The following is a 20,003-nucleotide window of genomic DNA, read 5'->3' as shown; positions in this document are numbered from 1 at the left end:
AAAGTGCTCCCACATGACTTGACTCCCTGGGGAGTTATTGTCCTGGTGTCTTGATGTCTTCGTGTTGAGCATTTAAATAGCATAAATATTCTATTAGTCGACAATTTGACAGAGCTTTTGTTATTTTGTCGTGACGTTCACGCAAACACATGTCCGCATATTTACGACACCAGTGTAAATAGTTTATGCAAAATGTGCTGCATAATTTAGGGCGCACAATTTAATGACACCCTGTTGTTTATGTTGCTGTGGCATGGGTCAATGTGAGGGATGGAGAAACGTTTTCAAGTTGCTGAGTGATATCGATAACGATAATTATGTTACATACTATCGACAGTATTATTTTAAAATAATTTTGCTAATTAAATTGTATTGATATTGTATTGATATGTGTATTACATTTCATAGTAATAAAAAAAAGAATATATTTAATGAATTATTCTATTTTCTCATAAAGTGTTCAATAAATAATTCAAATTGAAAGCTATTTGAAAGGGTAACTTTCATTCATTGACTGGCTGAATGATATCGATAACGATAATTATGCTGATTACTATCGATAATAGAAATATGAACTGATTTTCTTTATTGTTCACAATTGATTAAATTGTATTGATATTTGTTACCTAAAAAAATGTGTATTGTATTTCATGATAATAAAAAAAAAGATTTTTAATGAATTATTCTATTCTCTTATAAAGTGATCAATAAATAATCCAAATTGAAAGCTATTTGAGAGGGTAACTCTCATTCATTTAGACTGCTGAATGATATCCAAAACGATAATTATGCTGATATATAGTACTATCGATAGTAGAAATATGAACTTTTTTTCTTTATTGTTCACAATTGAAATTGTATTGATATTTGTTACCTCAAAAAAATGTTGTATTATCATGCGTTAATATATTTTAAGCTAAGTAGAAACGGCTCAATTGGTCTGCTCCATTTTCTCGTAAAGTTTTCAAAAATTAATTGAAATTCTAAGCTATTTTACAGGATAACTTTCATTCGTACAACTTAAATTACATTCTCTTGCTGCCGTTAAAAAGTAGCTTTTGACTGCAATTAGCCAACTTTGTACATTCCACAGCCAAAGTTTTGCGTCGTGATTCGTGAATCGTTGTTAAAACTTTACAGTACTAGCAAAAAGTTTTCGATTAACACACATACGCAACGTTGTCCAAACAAGAAGCGGGAAAAATACGAAGGAAATGCCAAACGATTCGATAAATGGCGAATGGCAAATGACAGCGAATGGCGAAAAGGAAAAGCTGACTAACAGGCGTCTGGCGACTTTATGACTGGCAACATTTTGCTCCATTTAATGACTGCGTACGTATGACATTTTATTTGATTTGGTACATAAATGAAATTGCCATTAGCATTTTATTGCCCCATGACCCCGAAGTGCGTGCAACGTGCATGGCAAGGAGGGAGGAGGGAGAAGGGGAAAAGTACATTACATCGGAGTATATCTAAATCGAAAATTGTCAAAGCAATCAAGTAATGCAAGAGCAATGGCACTCAATGTCAATCCACATGCCACATGCCACATACCACTTGCCCAATGCCCCTTTGCCCCGCATCAATTATGAATATGCAATAAGCGAGTATGCCCCTTTTTATTTCGATATATTTATTAATATCAACGATATACACACATATAGATTGTTGGGTTTTCAGTGTTAGTTTAGCCAATAAATCAAGCTCGAGGTCAATAATCAATTATTAAAACAGCTGATACTCGTGTGTGGCAAGTGCCGCAGCCTGTAGCAGCTTGTGAAAGTGTGTGTGTGTGTGTGGCAAGTTCGACATTTTCTTATATTTTGTTTGTTTTCATTTTGTGTTTTTGTTTTCATTACATGTCGCTCACCTGTTGAGGCCAATGTCGCCGACAATGTTTTGTCGACATTTTGTGCTATTTTCTCTAGTTCAATGTGCTCTTCCTACACCTATTTCTCTGCCCCTTTTGTTGTTATGTTCGGTTTCTATTGTGCGCTTTTTGCTTCTGGCTGTCGACTGTTACCGCTCTTTGCTCTTTAACGTGTTTTTTTGCTTGTTTGTTGTTGCTGTTGCCCGGCAGCAGAAGCAGCGATTGCTGACGTCATTGTTGTTTGGCTCTCTGATTGTTGTTGGCCCAAAACAGTGACTGGCCAACAACTGGCGTCATGCGGCTGTCTAGCAACGCACAGCGCCCGTTGTGAAGCAAGTTAACATTTGCTTTTATTGCTATGCATACCCTGTATTCCCCCCAAAACAAAAATGGGGAGTACATACAATTGGGAATTGAGAAATGTTTTGTGACAAATGGAATGTAATTTCAAGCGCAAGCACACACACATAATTTCAAAAGTTTTCTATGCTCTCGTATTCCCTGTTCGAGTTAAAGTCCGAATTAATGGATATCTCATGCTCACACTGTGTCTTTGTGACAATCTAACTCGCTATTGTTATGGTTGTTCCAGTTCTTGTTATTGGTATTTTAATTCCCATGTTTCGCCAACACGCAAACCTTTATCAGAGAGAAACACACCGAGACATTTATAAACTCGAATTTCAATAGAGAAATATTTTTAAGCTGTTTGCGGTGTGAATCAAATAATTCTCAACTGCTTCGCAAATGATGTTATAAAGCAACACACAATAAAGAGCTCTCTATTCAGTGAGACAGACACACAAACACGAAATTGCTAAGCAATTTGTTAAACAATTTGAAATCCCATTCAGCTGCTTGCCATATGGAAGGGAGACGTTGGCTATTCATATTTATGATGCCAGCACATAAGAAATTAACACATTTCTTGGGGCATGTACAAAATACTTTTTTAAACTTTGTTTTTTTTTTTGGACAGATAGCACAAACAATATACAGCTGAGAAAAGTTGCAAAGTTGTTGTACAGCTCGGCTCATCTCAGCTCAGCTGGCATTTTCTTTCCACTTTCCACTTGCCACATTTCTTTTCTGGCTGTCAAGTGCTGCGTAAATGATTTTTACTTCTGCTCTGTCGACTTTTGAATTATTCATAGCAAATTACTTCATGGTTCTCGTAAAAAGAAAATGCGATCCCCTCTCAAAGCGAAACACTTTACTCTTCTTGTTTACGCAGCTCACGCAAACTCACTCTGCACAAAATCAATTATGCAGAAATTGTCGAAAATTTAGTCACACACACTTTTTGTATGTGACAGCTGTGGCAGCCTCTGAGAGTGCATAAGAGTTGCAATATTGAGTTTGCCATGCTGCTCTGGGGCGTGTCAACGCGTGCAAAGGCCAATTAAATAGCAAACTATGATGCCACACACACACATACACACACAACAGTGTGTACGCTTCGTATACGTAATATGAGTTGAGCGAGCATCTCTGTTCTGGCTCAATGAGCAACTATTCAGCCGGCAATTGAACTGGTCGAGCTTCTATTCTAACGCCAAGAGAGACAAAAGCCAGTCGGATAAATCAATTTTTTAAATACTGCGTCTTAGTCGAAAACTTGATTTGGTAGTGCAAATTATTTAAAAATAGCCACAGAACTGGATTTCCATGCGAAATGCTTTCATTCGACCTTGGCACTAAATAATACGTACAATAAAACTTGCAAAGCATTATCAAAGCTATTGTGGTTGTTGAATTCAACCCGATAAACAGTGGTTGAATGCGTATTTTTATGCTAATTAGCCAAATTTAAAATTAAATAGTAATAACTTTGATTGTGGTTTCACAGAATGCTAAGGCTTAAATTTGAACAAAAACTGAAAAAACTTAACCAAAGTATTAACAAAACAACAATTTTAAAACACATTATGTTTTATGGTAAATAATATATTAAATACTAAGCATAAGCAGCTTACAGCTTTATAAATATTCTCTTATAGAAAAACACTTTATGACAAAATATTGAAGTTCTCTTCATCCTCAAAACCTAAATAAACTTTATTTAATAGTAGAACTAAATTTCCATATATTTTAAAACACATTATGTTTTATGGTAAATACTATATTAAATACTGAAAAGTTCTGTAAGCTGCTTTATAAATATTCTCTTATAGAAAAACACTGTATGACTAACATTGACTTTAAATGTTGAAGTTCTCTTCATCCTCATGACCTAAATAAACTTTATTTAAAAGTAGAACTAAATTTCCATATAAACAACATTCGAAATATTTGTGGAAACGTTTCAATGCCAGTGTTTGTGTATTAAAAATGCTAAAGTCGAAGAAGAATAAATAATATTTTGAGATTGTGATAATACGATATACAAAACAGCTTAGGAAAATAACTCAGTATACCAAAGATTTACATAAAACGGAATTTGATTGCAAGAGAATAGAATAGAGGTAGACTGAAAAAAGTAAGGAAAGTAAGACGGGGAGATATCAGCTATCAGTTTTTTTTCTCTTAAATATACTGAAAATATACAAAAGGCTATATTTGGAATATTGATATAGAACCATATATTTTAAATATGTCGCAAATATTCTTAAATATACCAAAGGCTAGTATTTTAGCAATCTAAATATACCATAGATTAAAAACTAAGCAAAGTTAAAAAGACCTTTTTTTTTGTAAATATCAAATGCAGAAAAACTCTGTAAAGTGGCTCTATTCATGCATAAACAATAATTGAAGAAATTTCTATGGCGCTTTTCTCACTCATTAACTAAATTAGCTTCTGTTAATAGCATAAATAAATTTAACTCAAAACGTTATAGCCCTACTGTTAAGCATGCGATGTTTATTTAATTAGAAGGCGAGACGACCTAATGATATCCGGCAATTTCAGTTGCAGTTTCCCTTAAGTGTAAATAAGTTCGAAAGCACATTAAAGATATAAGCCAGCCTTATTGCATGCATTAAATATGTGTGCGCAATGTGAATGAATATGATAAGCTGAGCTAAATAAGCTCATGTTTTATGGATTTCATTTGCTTTAATCAGTAGTCGACAATGTCCTTCGTTCACATTGTGGGCATTAACCACAAGCCATGTCATAAAAAATGCAAACACAACACTGAGAGCATTACTCTCTGTGCTCGTTGTTGCAACATTTGCTGCTGGTCAATTGCAAGAGTTAATTAACTTTGGCCGCAAAATCTCTGCAACACCCTCTAAAATGGCAGCTCTCGCGTGTTTGAGCCGAAAATCCATTTGAGGCTCAAGGCTCTCAGCATTAATGGCTTAATTAGGTGTGAGAGGTCAGGATAATAGCAGCAGCGACTTGAAAGGATTGCCAACGAACGAACATCGAAGCCTTGACCATGAGTATCAGTCAGCGACACTTGATGAAGTACTTTATGGCTTTGTGGGTGGTGTAAAATGGAGAGGGTCATAAGTGAACGCATGTGGCAAGTAGAAAGTAGCAAGAAAGTGACAGGAAACTGGGGCAAAGGGTTGACTCGCATTTTAATTAACTCTTTGCCGCACTTTGCGGCAAGTAATTAAAAGTTTGTAACCAAAACAACTGACAAAACTTGCAAAAAGCGGGTGTTGCACAAACGAACGAAATGAATATTCATTTTCCTTGGCGATGGCCACAAATGTCAACTGATATATCCCCTGACTTTTCAACCTTAAACTGTGTGTGTGGCATTTACCTGCTGCTACTAAATTGATCAACTATAATGAGATTACGATTCTGGCGGCATCTGCGAATTTTAGATTTGTCATGCAGCCAATTTACGAATGGGCGGCAATTTCAATCAACTCAGTTCGAGCAGAGCTGCTTGTGGCATGCTGCGCGACATAAACAGCGGGGCAACATCACACAGACATCAGACGATGCCTCAAGGCCACCGACGGAGACACAAGCTCTAGTCTCATCCCTCTGCTCCCCCCCGCCAAGAGGTTGACAAGTCAAATGGGCGCATAAATAGTCAAAATACCAAAAACGAAAAAAAAAGGAAGCATGACATCAAACTAATGCCACAATTTATCTGCTTGCCCTGGCATATGCGGCAAATAGTCCCCAAGCCAATAATTAGCAAGCGAATATGCTGCTTGCTAGACTCCATATATACCCTGCAATTAATTTACTTGCTGCCTGTTGCATAGATTTTGCATTTAGGCTCGCAAACTCCTCATTAAGAATGTCGCATTTGAGCTGGGTATATTTTATAACAAGTCATTTGGCACGCGACATCTTTGAGTACTTTGCCGCAGACAGAGTGGGACGAGGGAGGGGGAGTGGCAAGGGGAGGAAATGAGGGGTAGCTAAGTGTTGCAGCGGCTTGTACTTGTTCTTCAACTCGTACATTAGCCAGAGCGAATGACCGCCATGTGAGTAAAATGTGTATATGTCTGTGTATTGGTGTGTATAAGAGGAGAAGCATAAATGCTGTTGCGTGTAGCCTATGTATTAGTATGTGTGCCACTGTGCCAATGTGTATGTGTGTGTGAAGCGGAAGCGCAGCGGCATGCAAAGGTGCCATAACCCCTTGACGAATAACATCCGTAGAACCGTGCGTGGAATCGCCAGAGCGAACAACCCGTTGCCGATATGGCGCCAAAAAAAACGCGAGGGCAGCTTCAATAATATGCGAAGGTAAAGAAGAGAAGGATAAATGCAAATAAGGAATGACTGGAAACGAATTCTATTATTTGGGAACAATCATTTAATTTTCTTAAAATTGAATTTGTATAATAACAATTTTTGTTCTTATACCCGCTTAAAAATGTATTGAAAAATATAATATTATTTCGACAAAAACCGACTCCAGCTCATGGGTCAATATACCAAATATAGCTTTTTGTATTCTTATATGGTATATATAGTACATATAAAATGTACTGCAGCTGTTAGCTCTATTTAGTTAGGAAGACTATCTGTTACATTTCGTATTCAATGGTATTTTATGAACCTAGTAGTAAATCGATATACCGAATATTGCTTTAAGTCTATTTTTCCATTTTGTCGGCATATAAAATTGGTATAATTTAATTCCAGTTATTCTTTGTTTAAAGCAGATATCGGGTATTCCACAGTCGATCATATTCGACTATTGCACTTGTTTATGCATACTATGAGTACTTGAAAAAGCAACAACATTTATTTAGTGGTAAACTAAAAACTATTAATTAGAAAGATAGACAAAGTACAAAAAAAAGCAATTAAGCAATTCCCAAACTCAATAACAAAATCAGTGCACTCAACCCTTGAAAGTTGCCTAGCCACTATGTTTGTTATTGCGAAACTCTTCGAGTCATCCACGTGCAACAAATTTATGCGCCAACTAATTTGTACTCGCATATGCACGAGAGTAAGTCGTATGTAAAAATAGCCCACTGAAATGATGGCACACTCAAGTGGGGCTCAGCCAGCAAAGCACAGCGCAGAGCTGACACACAGGTGAGGCCGTCACAGGTGAGGCAAGTCAAGTGTTACCCGGCTGGGGCCAAAAGGATAACGGATTACGCAGCGCCTAAAAGCTGCATAAAAATACGCAGAGCAGAGCAGAGGAGAGAAGAGCATAGAACTTAACTGAGTAGAGCAGCTGTTGGCAGCATCCTATTTGGGGAGAGTGTTACACCGTAATAGCTGAACCCGTTACAGCTCTTTTTATAGAGCGGGTCGCAGGTTGCAGTTCGCATTTCGCTTATCAATTTTTTGAAAACGGAAACAATATTCCCAGCAAATGTTGATGTGTGTGCTCGTGTGTGTGTGTTTTTGAGTAGCTCATTACTTACGCATATTTGTAGCTGTAGGTATTGTTAGTGTGTGTGTGCGTGCGTGTGTGTGCGTGTAGGTGACACGCGAGCCAACACCAATACCACTACAGTTGTAACTACAGTTTTGGAGGCATGTGCTGCGATATCAATGTGCCCGCTCAGTTGGCAGCCTGCCTGTTCGTTTGCCACTGATTACATCGACACGGGCGCATTTCGGGCTTTTGTTTTTCCCGTCTTCCTCTGCTGCGCGACCTCCTGCTGTTCCTGCTGCTGTTGCTGTTTCTCTCCCACTCCAAATTCCGACTACAACTTTTTATATTTTTGCTTTTCGCTTTTGACTGTATGATTTTTATACCAGCCTCACAACATTGCCCACAAATTGCTGGGACATGAACACACACACACATTCACATACACTCTCTCACACTTCACCACACTTGCAAGAAATGCAATGGCAGCCTTGCTGCCTGCCCCGTTTGCTGCAGCACGCGAGATGAATGGCGATTTGGCTCTGCGTAAGTTTCCTGCACGCGCTTTCGCTTCACTTCGATTCGCTTTGCGTCGTCTTCGTCGCGTCGCGTCGCGTCGCGTCGTCTCGCTTCGCTTCGCTTCTTTTCGCCGCGTTGCTGCGTCCGCCAACGTGGAGAGTTTTTGCGCAACTGAAACTGTTTTTTCGTTGAGAGCTTTTATGTGCTGCTCGCACAAGTCGAAAGCTCTCTGGGCATGGTATTTGTATATGTGTCTTTGTGTGTGAGTATGGTTTGAGAGCAGCAGCGCAGCGGCAATTGAGTGGTTGCTGCCGAAAAGCCTTGAGTGATTTGGCTGTGGGCGGCTCCTGTTAACAGGATAATAATTGCCAACAGGATGAGCCAAAGCTTATGTTTGGCTTGACAAATAGCTCCGCATTTGATATGATTATATTACATTGTGGCACTGTAATAAATAATTTACATTTTATCAGACCCTTTTATCGTTAACCTCCGCCGCATTGCATCAATATCAATTATTTGCAAAATACTTTTCACACAATTGTATAATTCCATCAAAGCAATTCGAAAGTGTTGTGCTTAACTGCCTGTAACATTCCAAGCATCCTCTCGAGCTTTGTGCGGGCCACAATTCCACTCAGCCTCGAGGGCTTGGCGGGGCTCGGCTTTAGTAAACGCTCCAATAAACTTATGCCGAGTGTGAATGCAGGAAAAAGCGACTCCAAGGTAACAAGTTAATCAGAAGACAAACAACAACAGCAAATTCCTGTTAAAGCTTATTGAAATACCTTTTGTGCGATGAACGCAGCGTTGCTTAGTGATGCTCTGATTAAGAGAGCTCAATTTGCGCTCTCTTTGTTTTCGCTCTGTCTCTTCGATAACAGCTGATAACGACAATCGAAGCTGGCGATCGTTGAGCTGCCGGCTTCTAGGGCATTCGTCTCAAGCTGCCTTGGTCAGTCACTCGGGAGTTGTGCAGTCGCTCGTTGGTCACTTTTTGCTGGTCTTTTGTCCGCCCTTTTTAAAGTGTTTTTTATTTCAATTTTTAATACACATTTTGTACCAACAAATTATAAAAAAACTATCAAGTACTACGACTTGAAAGTTTCGGCAATAAAGTAGACATAATTAAAAACATATAAAACTAAGTTGTGCCTTAAAAAAGTGCAAGTGGAAAAATAGAAACCGGGTAAGTCATGCTTTAGTCGGCTATGCACTTTGCTCGGCTGCTTCTCGTGCGCCATTTAATCGCATCAACCGTTATCTCAGTGTGTAGGCGGTAAAGAGGGGAACGAAGGGTTGCCCTCAGAGCTAGGTTCAAGTTCTCTTCGTCGGGTTCAACGTCGCAGTTACAGTTTTTGCTTTTGCTTTACGTTGCCTTTGCCTTTGCCTCTGCCTATGTTTCCCGCCTTTTATTTTCGCTATGCGCCGCTTGCATTCCTTTATTCCCATGGACGGCATTCTTTAGCTTGTCCTCGCATGCTTCTCTTTTTTTTCCTTATTTTTACCATTTCTTTATTCCACACATTTATACTGTGTCATTATGTGTATGGCTGAGAGTGTGTATTTGTGTGCAGCCGTCGCTTTTTGCATACAGTTTCGATACACTTTGATCCCGCCAATAAATTTTTGATAATTTTATTATTTCGTTTTTCATTCATTTTTTTTTCTGTTTTCGTATGCTGTTCTATTTTTTTTCTTTTTTTTTTTGGAACGATGCAATAAGCGCTATAAATATCATATTAAATGGCGTGCATATGTAAATGTTTATAATAAATATTTTTGTATATTTGTTTTGAAACACTTTAGTCTCTTGATGCACAACAAATGCAGATATGGTTGCTGGGATCGTGGAATCATATTTTACATGATACAGTCTGATAATTATTTGCAATATGAACATAATGAACTTATTCAATAATTTTTTTTGGTTTCACTAACGGTTTGAAATTTTTAGAATAATTGGGATTGTACACATTAAAAACAAAATAAGAAAGTTTCCAAAACTATATTTTACAACAAATTAAAAAAAAAAAAACTTTAAATTTTGTAATTATAATTGAATGGCTTATTATATTTGGTATTGACACAGATAGATTTGTAGTTCAAAATACAATATAAAAGTAATCTTATTCCACTAACAGGAACTGATTAAATTGTAATAAAATTAAACAGGTAAGACTACATGAATTTGAGACATTGAATATACTATTTATGTCAGTTTCCTAAAGATGATTTAAGTATTGAGTAGGTTTCCAAGTGATTAGCTTATCACCAAGCAAAACTATTCGCAGTCTTCCCTAATCATGAACAAAGTTCGAGTGCTCTAATTGTATAATAGCTAATTTGTTTTGATTTTTTGTTTGTTAGTCATTGTGCCTGAAAGCTAATGAATAGATAATGCATGGTTCATATATAAGTTTTGCCAGACAGTCGCAAACAAAACACAAAAAAAAATCGCAACGACAAAAAGAAGAGAAAAAGTAATGAAAGTGTATTTAAAGTGCGATGCGATGGTGGCAGCTGATAACACGAATAGGTGGTGGCAATGAGATGCCGATGTCAGACGGTGTCAGATCTACTTATAGTACTCGAATTATAAATGAAATTTGAGGCCTTATAAGTTTTGTAGTACAGGTCTATTCGTAGATTTCTATATATTCGGGTTGTCAGCCAGTAATCACGCTGAGAATGAACGTACCTTTATGATCTTTCAACAAATTCAGATAATCAAAATGCGAACAATACATAAACAATGAATTAATTTGTTTATATATAAATTTGCCTATTAATCACGCGTAGCATCAGCATCAGCAGCAGCATGGCCCAAGACACAGAGACGGGGGTTAAGGATCAACATACGCAGCACGATCATATCGACGAAGATGAAGTCAGCGAACTGCAGCGGCCTCCCAGCTTCTACCAGAAGGTGCGTGAGCAGGCCGAGCGTTTTGCCAGCACACGTCTTGGCCAGTATGCCATTGAGCGGACCGATCGTGTGCTCAAGTTGCTCGAGGACACCACCAAGTGGAGTCTGCCACTGGGTAAGTTGTCTCCACTTCCTCCTCCCCTGCCAACCATCTCCAGTCTACAGTACTTGGCTTTCACAGAGAAGAACTCGAATGCAGCGTTGCTGGAGCGTCCGCTACCCTGGGTGCCCTTCTTGCTGCTCATCGTTGTGCTGCGCTTGACGCGCATCTGGCTATCGGTGGGAGCACTGATGATTGGCAATGGACCGGTGTCGCCTTCGGATATGATTTACTTTATACAGACGCGTCGCCGCAAGCTGCGTGCCATACGCGTTCATGGGTTGAAGGTGATGCGGCATCGCCAGCAGGAAGCATCCAGCTTGTCGGGCAAGAGCTTTACCCAGCAGCTCAGTCAATGGCTCTCTCGTGCCATCTGTCGTCCAGGTGTGCAGCGGGCAAATAGTGGACGCTCTTTCGTTATACAGAAGCACGAACCACAGCAGGTGAACAAAGATCTCACTTACCATATATGCTGATCTTTATAGTGAATTATTATTCCCATCTGCAGAATCAGAGCGTAGCCAAGCGTCCACGGGAAGAAGAGGAAACTGCAGTGCAGAATCTGACAATCGATGAAATGCTCAACAAGTATGCGAATGAGAACTCCGAAGATGACTCGGACTTTGTGCCCCAGGCAGAGGACGAGAGCGCAACCAGTTCCAGCGAGAGCGAATCCCACAGCAGCGATGAGATCAGCAGCAACGAGGAACAGGAGATCGCCGAGGAGGTAAGCTTAGACTAGAAAACCTGCTTCAAATCTCTTATTAACTTTTGAGAAACTGCAGCATAAATCGAACGGATTGCCACCCAGCAAGAAGAAGGAGGAGAAGGAGTCGGAGGAAACGCAGGCGAAGACAACGATGAGCAACGGCAGCAATGACAAGGAACAGACGGATGTTGGTAATGGACATTGAACTGTTATTAGACTTACCTCGATACGAGTAGACACCTAAGTCTAAGTCCTAGTTTAACGATTAACTGAAAGTATCGATTAACGATTTAAGCCTTAAGATTGAAGTTGATAGATGAAACCGAAAACAAGAAAACGAAACCCGAAAGCAACTGAAACTGAAATCGAAATACAGAATATTCATGCACTTGAAAACCAGTCCAGTAGTGATTCATTTGCCTCCACTTCCAAGTCCAAGTCCAAGACCATGACCAAAATCAAATTCCAAATTTCCCTTGCAATCATAATTATTGTGAGTTTGGCCTAAACCTTCCGCAATCAGTCCCTGACACTGTTTCTCTCTCTCTTTCTTGCTCTGCCTTCGATTTCTTTGACTTAGCAACTGAACGGCAGGCCACATTGAAGGAGGATGAATGGAAGTCGTCGCCGGGCCATATGAGTGCCGCTTTGATGAAGACTGCACTGTATAATAACACGGCTGCTGCAGGTAACTATATAGTGTTCCCATCTACCTTGATCCCAGCTGCGATCCATGAATCCAATTAACATTTTAACGTTAGTATTTTGTCTTTGTTTCTGTTACTCTGTGCATGTGTTTAAACACAATAGCCTCAACTGACCAGCCCCTGCCTCAATCCCAGTCCAACTCCACACCTAATCCCGATACTGACCCTGATCCCAACGACACGGACACCGAGACGGACAGCAGCAGTGGCAATACTGTACAGCTGCTGCCGCAAACCGATGTTGAAACTACCTCTGAACCGAATGAACCTCAAACGCCGATTCATGCCACAATTGAGACCCTAACGCCTGCCACATCCTCTGAAGATATTTTCTATAGTCCCATTGGTTTGTTCTGCTTCTCCTGTTCCCTCTTTGCACATCCATATTTTACGTTTAACCCAATTCATGCTATCTTTTATTACTTTCACAGGTTCTCCCAATTACTTTTGTACCATCAAAACTGCTGCCGGTAAGTAGTCGATATCCGACTTAATTGTACTCCATTTATAATAAATGCCATAACTTAAACAGCTTATTCCACGCCAAACTCTGAGCTGGACGATGATCACACAGTTCAATCCGATCTGGAAGAATCTGTCAGACGGAACATCTCGCTAGCTTATGAGAACCAATTCGGCAATACACCTCCTGGTCAAACCCACAAGCAACCACAGCAGCAGCAACAGGAAAAACAACAGCAGCAACGGCAATACAATTCCCATCACCGTTACCGCGGGCGTAACCGACGCTAGGGCACAGCGTCTTTTCCGTTATATACATAATATATCCTTTGTTTAATACATACTTTCGTTATATTCCCCATTATTGTTAGAAGAACTGCCAAGTAAATGCGAGAGCTTAATCAATTGGCTCGAACTTGAAGCGTATATCGCCGTGTGGTGACAGGATTATGGTGCTCTCATATTGCAACGGCTTCTCCCCCAGCCAGGTGACATGGTAGCGACGCAGCAGTCGAGCCAGCAGCGTCTCCATCTCCAGCTCGGCAATGCGCTTGCCAATGCAGGTGCGTGGTCCGAAGCCAAAGGGTAAATACACAAATGGATTGCGAGAGCGGGCCTCGGGACACGCCTGGTTCTCGGTAGTCGCGTCCTGTTTCAGCCAACGTTCTGGCATGAATTGCTCACTTTGTGGAAAGTACTCATCGCTGTTGGACAACTCCAACACACCCATGAGAACGCCTGTGCCACGAGGCACCCGATAACCGGAAAGCACTAGATCCCTGGGAGTAATGCGAAAGTTACCCGGCGTTATAGAGGTGATGCGAAGTCCCTCCTTGATGCAGGCACGCAAGTATGGCATATTCTTTGTGTTCTCAGCTGTCAACGGCTCAGAGGGATCAGTTAGAATACCCTTTAGCTCCTCTTGCAACTTGGCTTGCTTGGCGGGGTTACGAGAAAGATGGTAAAGTATGGTCACAAATGCCGAAGAAGTCTGTAATTAAATTGAAAATAGAAACAGGTGAACAGACAAGAGAAATCCTTACTTACCGTATCGATACCGGCCATTAACATGTCCATTGCCATAACAACAGCCACTTGCTTATTGAGGGTCAACAGCTGCTCCAGCACACACTTGTTCTCTTCATTCTTCTCCAGTTTGAAGCGTTTCATGGCTGCTTCGATGTAGTTTGTTGTGATCTCTGTGATGTGATCGTACGTCTGTAGAAACTTCTTAAAGCCGGGTGTCTTATAATAAGGCCAAATGGATGGCTGCACATCATACTTGAAGCTTTCGTTAAAGAAGTCTGTCATGTGCTGGGCCAGCAGAGCTGCATTCGGATCGGGTTGATCTGTGAGCAAGCCCATTCGAGTGTTGAGCGCCACAAAGCTAATCGATTCGAAGGCCCACATCTTAAGCTGATCGTGAAAATCTGCACTAAGAGTGTTAGTCTGTAGATCGCGTAATGTTTCCAACCTGAAACGCAGTAATTTAATTATAAAATTGTTGATATGGTTAAAGCAACTCACTTATCTATAAACTCCTTGGCTATGCGATCGATTTGCGGCAGATTCTGTCTGACATTCTGCACCTTCATCATCACTGGATTAACTTTGTTGCGTATATCCGCCCAAGACTTTCCTTGTCTGAGAGGTAGCATATAAGCTCAACTAGTTGGCACTGCTCTTTATCAATGACTTACTCGGAGACCAGTCCTCCTATGCCACCAAATATATCCGGTCGATGCACTTTGCGATAATACGTAAAACTTTCCAGACCTATGCGTATAGGCCAAACACCCTCACTCCTGTAGGTCACCTCAAAGTCTTGTGGGTTGTAAGTAAAGATAACATCAGCTTTGCCCATCATACCCGGAAAGCGATAAATATCTCCATACATCTCCCGCATGCGCCGATTCATTTGTATCAAGTTCGTATTATACAATTTTCCTGCCGATGAGGAGAAATAAGACAGGAACATTAGGTGTACTTTAAACTTACCGCCTGGCAGAAAGTAGGAAAGCACGCGCAACGTCGTTGGTCCAGGTACTTCGGAATAGGGTTTTGCCTTCAGCCAATCGTCATCGGTACGCGTCGGTGTTGAGTCCAAAAGTTGTGCTAGGTTCTGTGCAAATTTCCAACAGGGTTGGATTGTTTGTAAACAAAGCTCTTTCTCTCACACACACTCTCTCTCTTTTACGACACTCTCACACTCTCGCGCTCAGCTGTTTCCACTCACCTGCTGCTCAAGCGTCCTGCTCACCGAAAGCAAACGCTTCACGCATTCTTGTTGCCCAGCCGCGTAACGACAATTACTGCTGATAGACCTCAACATTCCGATAGTTTATCCAGCTAATATTATAATGTATCTATATATAGCGCACTATCTGTCCGCTTTTCATTGAGCTTTTCGCCAAACACAACCGAGCCGCAGAGATGACAAACTATAACTAAAAAACTACGCCTCGGTTTACTATGCCAATTACACGTTAACATAAATTTATACTTACACAGCTACATAACTATAGATAAGCTTTTTATTGAAAGCTCTTCGTTGACAAGTTGCGTATAAGGTTCATGTCATTGCTAAGCACAGAAAGATTTAGCGAGTGTTGCAAATTTAACCCTTTGGCGCGATGTGTTATAATTAAGTTGAGATAACTAAAAGTATCTTGAAAGAAGTATCTTATGAGAATAAAATTTAATAAAACAGCATTTTTTTTAATACATTTATTCATTGCATGCGTAAAATTGTTTTAAAGTTTAAAATGTTGATTTCTTTATATATATTTTTTTGTTTTTTTTTTATTTAGTTTTTTTGTGTTTTTGTTTATCATTTTTTGTTTGATACAATTGGTTGAATCTGTTATTGAATGATCGTTTCCATTTGTTGATATGTATGTGTGTCATGTACATTGAAAATTTGAATAAGAGTCAAGAGATTTGAGAGTTAAAGAAATATACATAGTTGATTTTTCATTATCGCTTTTGGTTTTGTTTTTTGTTTTTGTTTTTGTTTTGTTAAGGTACATTATAGATTAGCAAGTTGTATGCTTAGTATGTATGTGCCTTGCATTAAAATACACATACACATACGCATACAGATTAAATGTAAGTAGACAATACATCAATATATCAATATGTCAATGGAGGCGTTAGAGTTTTTTGAGTTGAGTTTAAACACTTGATATGTATTCATGTTTCTATTTAAATTGGCGTAGTTTAAAGGATAAATTGATAACTACACTTTGTGTAATTGATATTATAGTACATACGATTAAATTCAGCACATAAAAACAAACTTGAACGGTTTTTTCGTGTTTTGTGTTTTGTGTTGTGGCTTCTTCACTTTGTATAAAAATATAACAAATTATAAACGTTCGTTGTCTCATGCTACTTATACGTGTATTTGGTTGATTGGTTTTGTTTTGTTTTTTTTTTGTTAGTTTGCCTTTATTTTTTGGTATTTTCGAAACGTAAATTATTGAGAAAACATTCTGCGGAGGACCTTCAGTCTTTGTTTTTCCTTTTCTTTTTGTTTTTGGTTTTTTGTTTTGTTTGTTCTTGATATTGCTTGATTAGTTTCCATTACTTGTGGTTCATTTGTCATCGTTGTTCGTCCCTATTTTAATTGTTATTTTGCATTGAGTTGCAACTGGAAATTGAATTGCATTAGTTGAGAATGTGATAAAATCACATGGATTGTTGTAACATTTGCTAGGCCTATTTACTCGTAGAGTTCGTAATTAAGCGCTTCTTGATTTATGTATGTGTATGTGTGCTGAAGATCCCTAAGAACTAGAACTATGATGGGAACCAAGGCCATAGAATTAACAAAGTTAAGATACGTTGGGTCAACATCATTATCATCATCATCATAATAATCATCTTAAGTATAACACACATTTAAGGATAAGTAGTTATTCTTTCGGGTTTTCTTTTCTCTTTTTAGTCTAAGTTAAATTGCTCACATTGAGTTGATATGCTTGATTTTTTCCATTCTTCTTCACAATAACGAGTAGTTTCGAAAGTACATGAAATCTTTGTATAAGTAATATGTATATGTATATATAGCTAGTCTGATCTTAATCTTGATCTTGATATGTATACTTAGTTGGTTTAGCTTAACTATTTTATGCTAGCAATTACAAATAATTTGCTAAAAAATTCATTAAAAAACTTACTTAGGGAAGGTGCATAATAATTGTATATTTTCAATATTTTTAGGCCGTGCATTTAACTAGTAATTTGTCTAAGGACTTGATAATATTTATGATAATAACAAACTAAGATAAATCAAGTGCAATTCTTGCTAAGAAATCAAACATAACTTTTAATTGTATATGTATATATTTTCTTTATAATAATATTTTGTATATATAGTTACTTAAAGACTAGATTTCTTTTTAAACATTTTAATGATATGTTTTGAGTTCAAAATTGTTTTCTTTTGATATGTGATCTTTGCAGAGGCTAACCTCTGAAATTTAATGTAATTTAATTATATCCTGGTATATTCAATTATATAGGTTGAGTAGCTCAGATATGTTTGCGATATGCTAGTATCAACTAATTAATTGTAGCTTTTAAATTTTCATCTGTAAGTACGTTTAGTTGTTGTTTGTTTTATGCACACTTTTAATTCAGCCGACGATTCTGTCTAAATACATTTAATTGTCTCATTCATTAATTAATCTTGAGACGCATTCATTTCATTTTCAACTTTATCGTATCGCTTATATGCTATAAAATCACATTTAGTTGCTTAATTAATTTTTATGCTCTCTCAACATCCTCACTCACATACACACACACTCACACTCACAAGCACACACACAGTCGCACAGTCAGACAATGCGCAAACTTCGTACATCATGTAGATATTGCTTGTTGTTTTTCTCCTTTTCAGTTTTTTTCTTCTTTTTTTTTGTTGCTGTTGTTTTTTTGGTTGGTTTTTTGCCCGATTTTCCCATAGATTTTCATGGCCTCCTCTTGCGATTCGTATTTATTTTCTCACTGTTTCATTTTTGTCCGCTGCAGTTGGTTGCATTTGTGGTAAGGTGGGGGAGAGAGATGAGAGATGTATGGGGAGGGAGAATGGAAAGAGTTTTGGTGGCGCCAAAGTTCGCATAATTGAACTGTCAGCCCGCTGGCAGACAGGCAGAAATATGGTGCTCTGCCATCGCTGCAAAACTCTGCTAGGTCCTTCTGCATCCTTCAGCGTGCTATTTGCTATTTGTTCTGTTCTGTTCCGTTCGGTTCGGCTCGTTGTTGCACGCAGTTTTCAGCTTGAATGTTTGTTTTCGCCTGTAATTAAATGCTGCAGCAAACAAAGTGGAAAATTGTGTTGCCCTCGCCAATGCAGTTTGCCATTGAAGTATTAGGATGGTGAAGTACTATTAATCATCAGTCCATGTTTCTCGAAACTATTCCTCTGGCCAGCCAAGATCCTCGCCAACCAGCTCGTAGAAGCGTTGATTATATTCAGCAAAGAACTTGCGCAGTCTGGAGACCACAACGGGATCCACATGGGGATGCTTGCGTCCTTTGGTCTCCCGCAGACATCGATCGCCATTATCGTAGCGCAGGCAATAGAAGCCCTTTGTCTCATTGAAGTAGAAGTGTTCGCTTCGCACACGATGTTCAATGCCTGTGAAAGAATTATTCATTAATTAAGCAGCATTAGAAGTAGGGACTTCTATACGAATGTTTACCCAGAAATGCTTCGATGCGTTTAAGCTGCGAAACAGGATCCTCGATCAGGCGATCCCCATTGACCACTAGAAGTTGTTCACGAGGAAATACCTCAAGCCAGCGATGCAGATGAACGTGGTACATGGATATGCTGAGTGGACGATATGCTTCATTAACCGTGCCGTTGGGAAATATGGCCAGCTCTTCAAAGGACCTGCACAAAGAGAGAGATGGAGAAAGAAATGTATAAACATAAATTTGCAGTGGCAAACCGACAGCAGCCAAGTGGCAAGTGGCAAGTGGGAGGCGACAAATGAGCAGCTGCAAGTCAAACAGGCGTCTTTCATTTGTCTTTGTTTTCTTTATTTTATTTTTTTCTTTCACTTTTCACTTTTCCATTTCCCATTTTCATTTGCAGTTTGCAGTTTGCATTTCATTTGCACTCAAAACTTACTTGGCTGCCAATTGGGCGGCACTCGGTGTGGGCGTGGTTGTTGTCGTTCCAGCACGTCTCGCTCCCATGCCACCACCACCGCCTCCCAAGGCGGTCTCCTTGGCACCCGCGCCACTGCCGAGCGCATTGTCGTAGCTATGTGCCGCCTGCAGCTTGGCGTACAGCGTCGATTGCGTTGACATCCTTGCCCCATAACCGGATCCGGATCCGGATCCGGCACCCGCATTCGCATTTGCATTTGCATTGGAACTTGAACTCGCACCCGCGCTCGTTGCAGCATTCTCGGCCAGCGGCAATATCGCAGTCGCCGCATGACTACGCAACTGGGTGTAGTCCGAGATGGCTCTGGTCACCGGCTCTCGCACAATCAGCAGCAGCTTGATGCTTGCATTCATGGCACGCACTCGCTCCGGCACCTGCAACAGCAACAGAAACAGAAGACGCATTTGTAGTCGGATAAAGAATCGAACGGGGTTGCGGCAAAAGCCTCGAATAATGGTTAAGTTATGACGCGGCCATAAGATAAGCAGCTAATGAATTTACAGTCTACCACAGCAGTATGCTGCCTCTCGTCGCCACCACCGTCGCCTTGCTCGCTACCTGATTGCAGGCACTGTGCAGTGAACAATTTAATTTAAACGGAAAATATGGCCCCACAATGCCGACGTCGTCGACCAGGCGTACAATGGGCGAGCGACATGATGAGCTACAGCATACCCTGTACTTCTGAAGTTTTCGACATATTCAAAAAAAAGTATGTTTTGATTGGGAAAATTAAATTATTATGTTTGGAG

The 20,003-nt window shown here is 39.6% G+C and overlaps 3 protein-coding genes across 6 annotated transcripts in view; 1 reads left to right on the top strand and 2 right to left on the bottom strand.

Annotated features, from left to right (window-relative positions):
- Positions 1–9,116: 9,116 nt before the first annotated feature.
- Positions 9,117–13,490, top strand: LOC117568664 (GATA zinc finger domain-containing protein 11). Of its 3 annotated transcripts, XM_034249466.2 has the most exons (9): positions 9,117–9,346; positions 10,960–11,201; positions 11,268–11,629; positions 11,695–11,913; positions 11,972–12,086; positions 12,476–12,583; positions 12,706–12,948; positions 13,034–13,072; positions 13,135–13,490. In XM_034249466.2, exons 2-9 carry the CDS (start codon positions 10,979–10,981, stop codon positions 13,353–13,355), a joined length of 1,530 nt encoding a protein of 509 aa, XP_034105357.1. In that variant the 5' UTR covers positions 9,117–9,346; positions 10,960–10,978; the 3' UTR covers positions 13,356–13,490. The 3 variants fall into 3 exon arrangements, with proteins under 3 accessions (XP_034105357.1, XP_034105358.1, XP_034105359.1); XM_034249467.2 differs by lacking the exon at positions 12,706–12,948 and having other exon boundaries at positions 9,119–9,346; XM_034249468.2 differs by lacking the exons at positions 13,034–13,072; positions 13,135–13,490 and having other exon boundaries at positions 9,121–9,346; positions 12,657–12,730.
- Positions 13,462–15,519, bottom strand: LOC117568663 (cytochrome P450 12b1, mitochondrial). 2 transcript variants are annotated; one of them, XM_034249465.2, is made up of 6 exons: positions 15,301–15,518; positions 15,063–15,186; positions 14,765–15,011; positions 14,592–14,708; positions 14,112–14,538; positions 13,462–14,055 (listed from the first exon to the last, which is right to left on the bottom strand). In XM_034249465.2, exons 1-6 carry the CDS (start codon positions 15,394–15,396, stop codon positions 13,462–13,464), a joined length of 1,605 nt encoding a protein of 534 aa, XP_034105356.1. In that variant the 5' UTR covers positions 15,397–15,518. The 2 variants fall into 2 exon arrangements, with proteins under 2 accessions (XP_034105356.1, XP_051861479.1); XM_052005519.1 differs by having other exon boundaries at positions 14,765–15,186; positions 15,301–15,519.
- Positions 15,520–16,438: 919 nt separating this feature from the next.
- The window catches only part of LOC117572294 (uncharacterized), a 62,021-nt gene continuing 58,456 nt past the window's right edge, over positions 16,439–20,003 (bottom strand). Inside the window, exons 5-7 of the mRNA XM_034255003.2 lie at positions 19,210–19,625; positions 18,776–18,969; positions 16,439–18,711 (exon numbers count right to left, since the gene is read on the bottom strand). Of these exons, the coding sequence (XP_034110894.1) occupies positions 18,488–18,711; positions 18,776–18,969; positions 19,210–19,625 (834 nt within the window). The 3' untranslated portion in view covers positions 16,439–18,487. The remainder of the gene's footprint in view (positions 18,712–18,775; positions 18,970–19,209; positions 19,626–20,003) is intronic.

This window comes from Drosophila albomicans, chromosome 3, assembly GCF_009650485.2.
Source record: "Drosophila albomicans strain 15112-1751.03 chromosome 3, ASM965048v2, whole genome shotgun sequence".
Taxonomy (NCBI): domain Eukaryota; kingdom Metazoa; phylum Arthropoda; class Insecta; order Diptera; family Drosophilidae; genus Drosophila; species Drosophila albomicans.
This window is presented reverse-complemented; position numbering and strand designations above follow the sequence as displayed.

Bases quoted from the DNA above. Each gene is read 5' to 3' on its own strand.
- LOC117568663 (XM_052005519.1), bottom strand. From the start codon at position 15,396: ATGTTGAGGTCTATCAGCAGTAATTGTCGTTACGCGGCTGGGCAACAA. The intron at 14,709-14,764 runs GTAAGTCATTGA...GCTACCTCTCAG, and splicing joins ATAGGAGGACTGGTCTCCGA to ACAAGGAAAGTCTTGGGCGG. The intron at 14,539-14,591 runs GTGAGTTGCTTT...ACTGCGTTTCAG, and splicing joins GCCAAGGAGTTTATAGATAA to GTTGGAAACATTACGCGATC.
- LOC117568664 (XM_034249466.2), top strand. From the start codon at position 10,979: ATGGCCCAAGACACAGAGACGGGGGTTAAGGATCAACATACGCAGCAC. The intron at 11,202-11,267 runs GTAAGTTGTCTC...TGGCTTTCACAG, and splicing joins CAAGTGGAGTCTGCCACTGG to AGAAGAACTCGAATGCAGCG. The intron at 11,914-11,971 runs GTAAGCTTAGAC...GAGAAACTGCAG, and splicing joins AACAGGAGATCGCCGAGGAG to CATAAATCGAACGGATTGCC.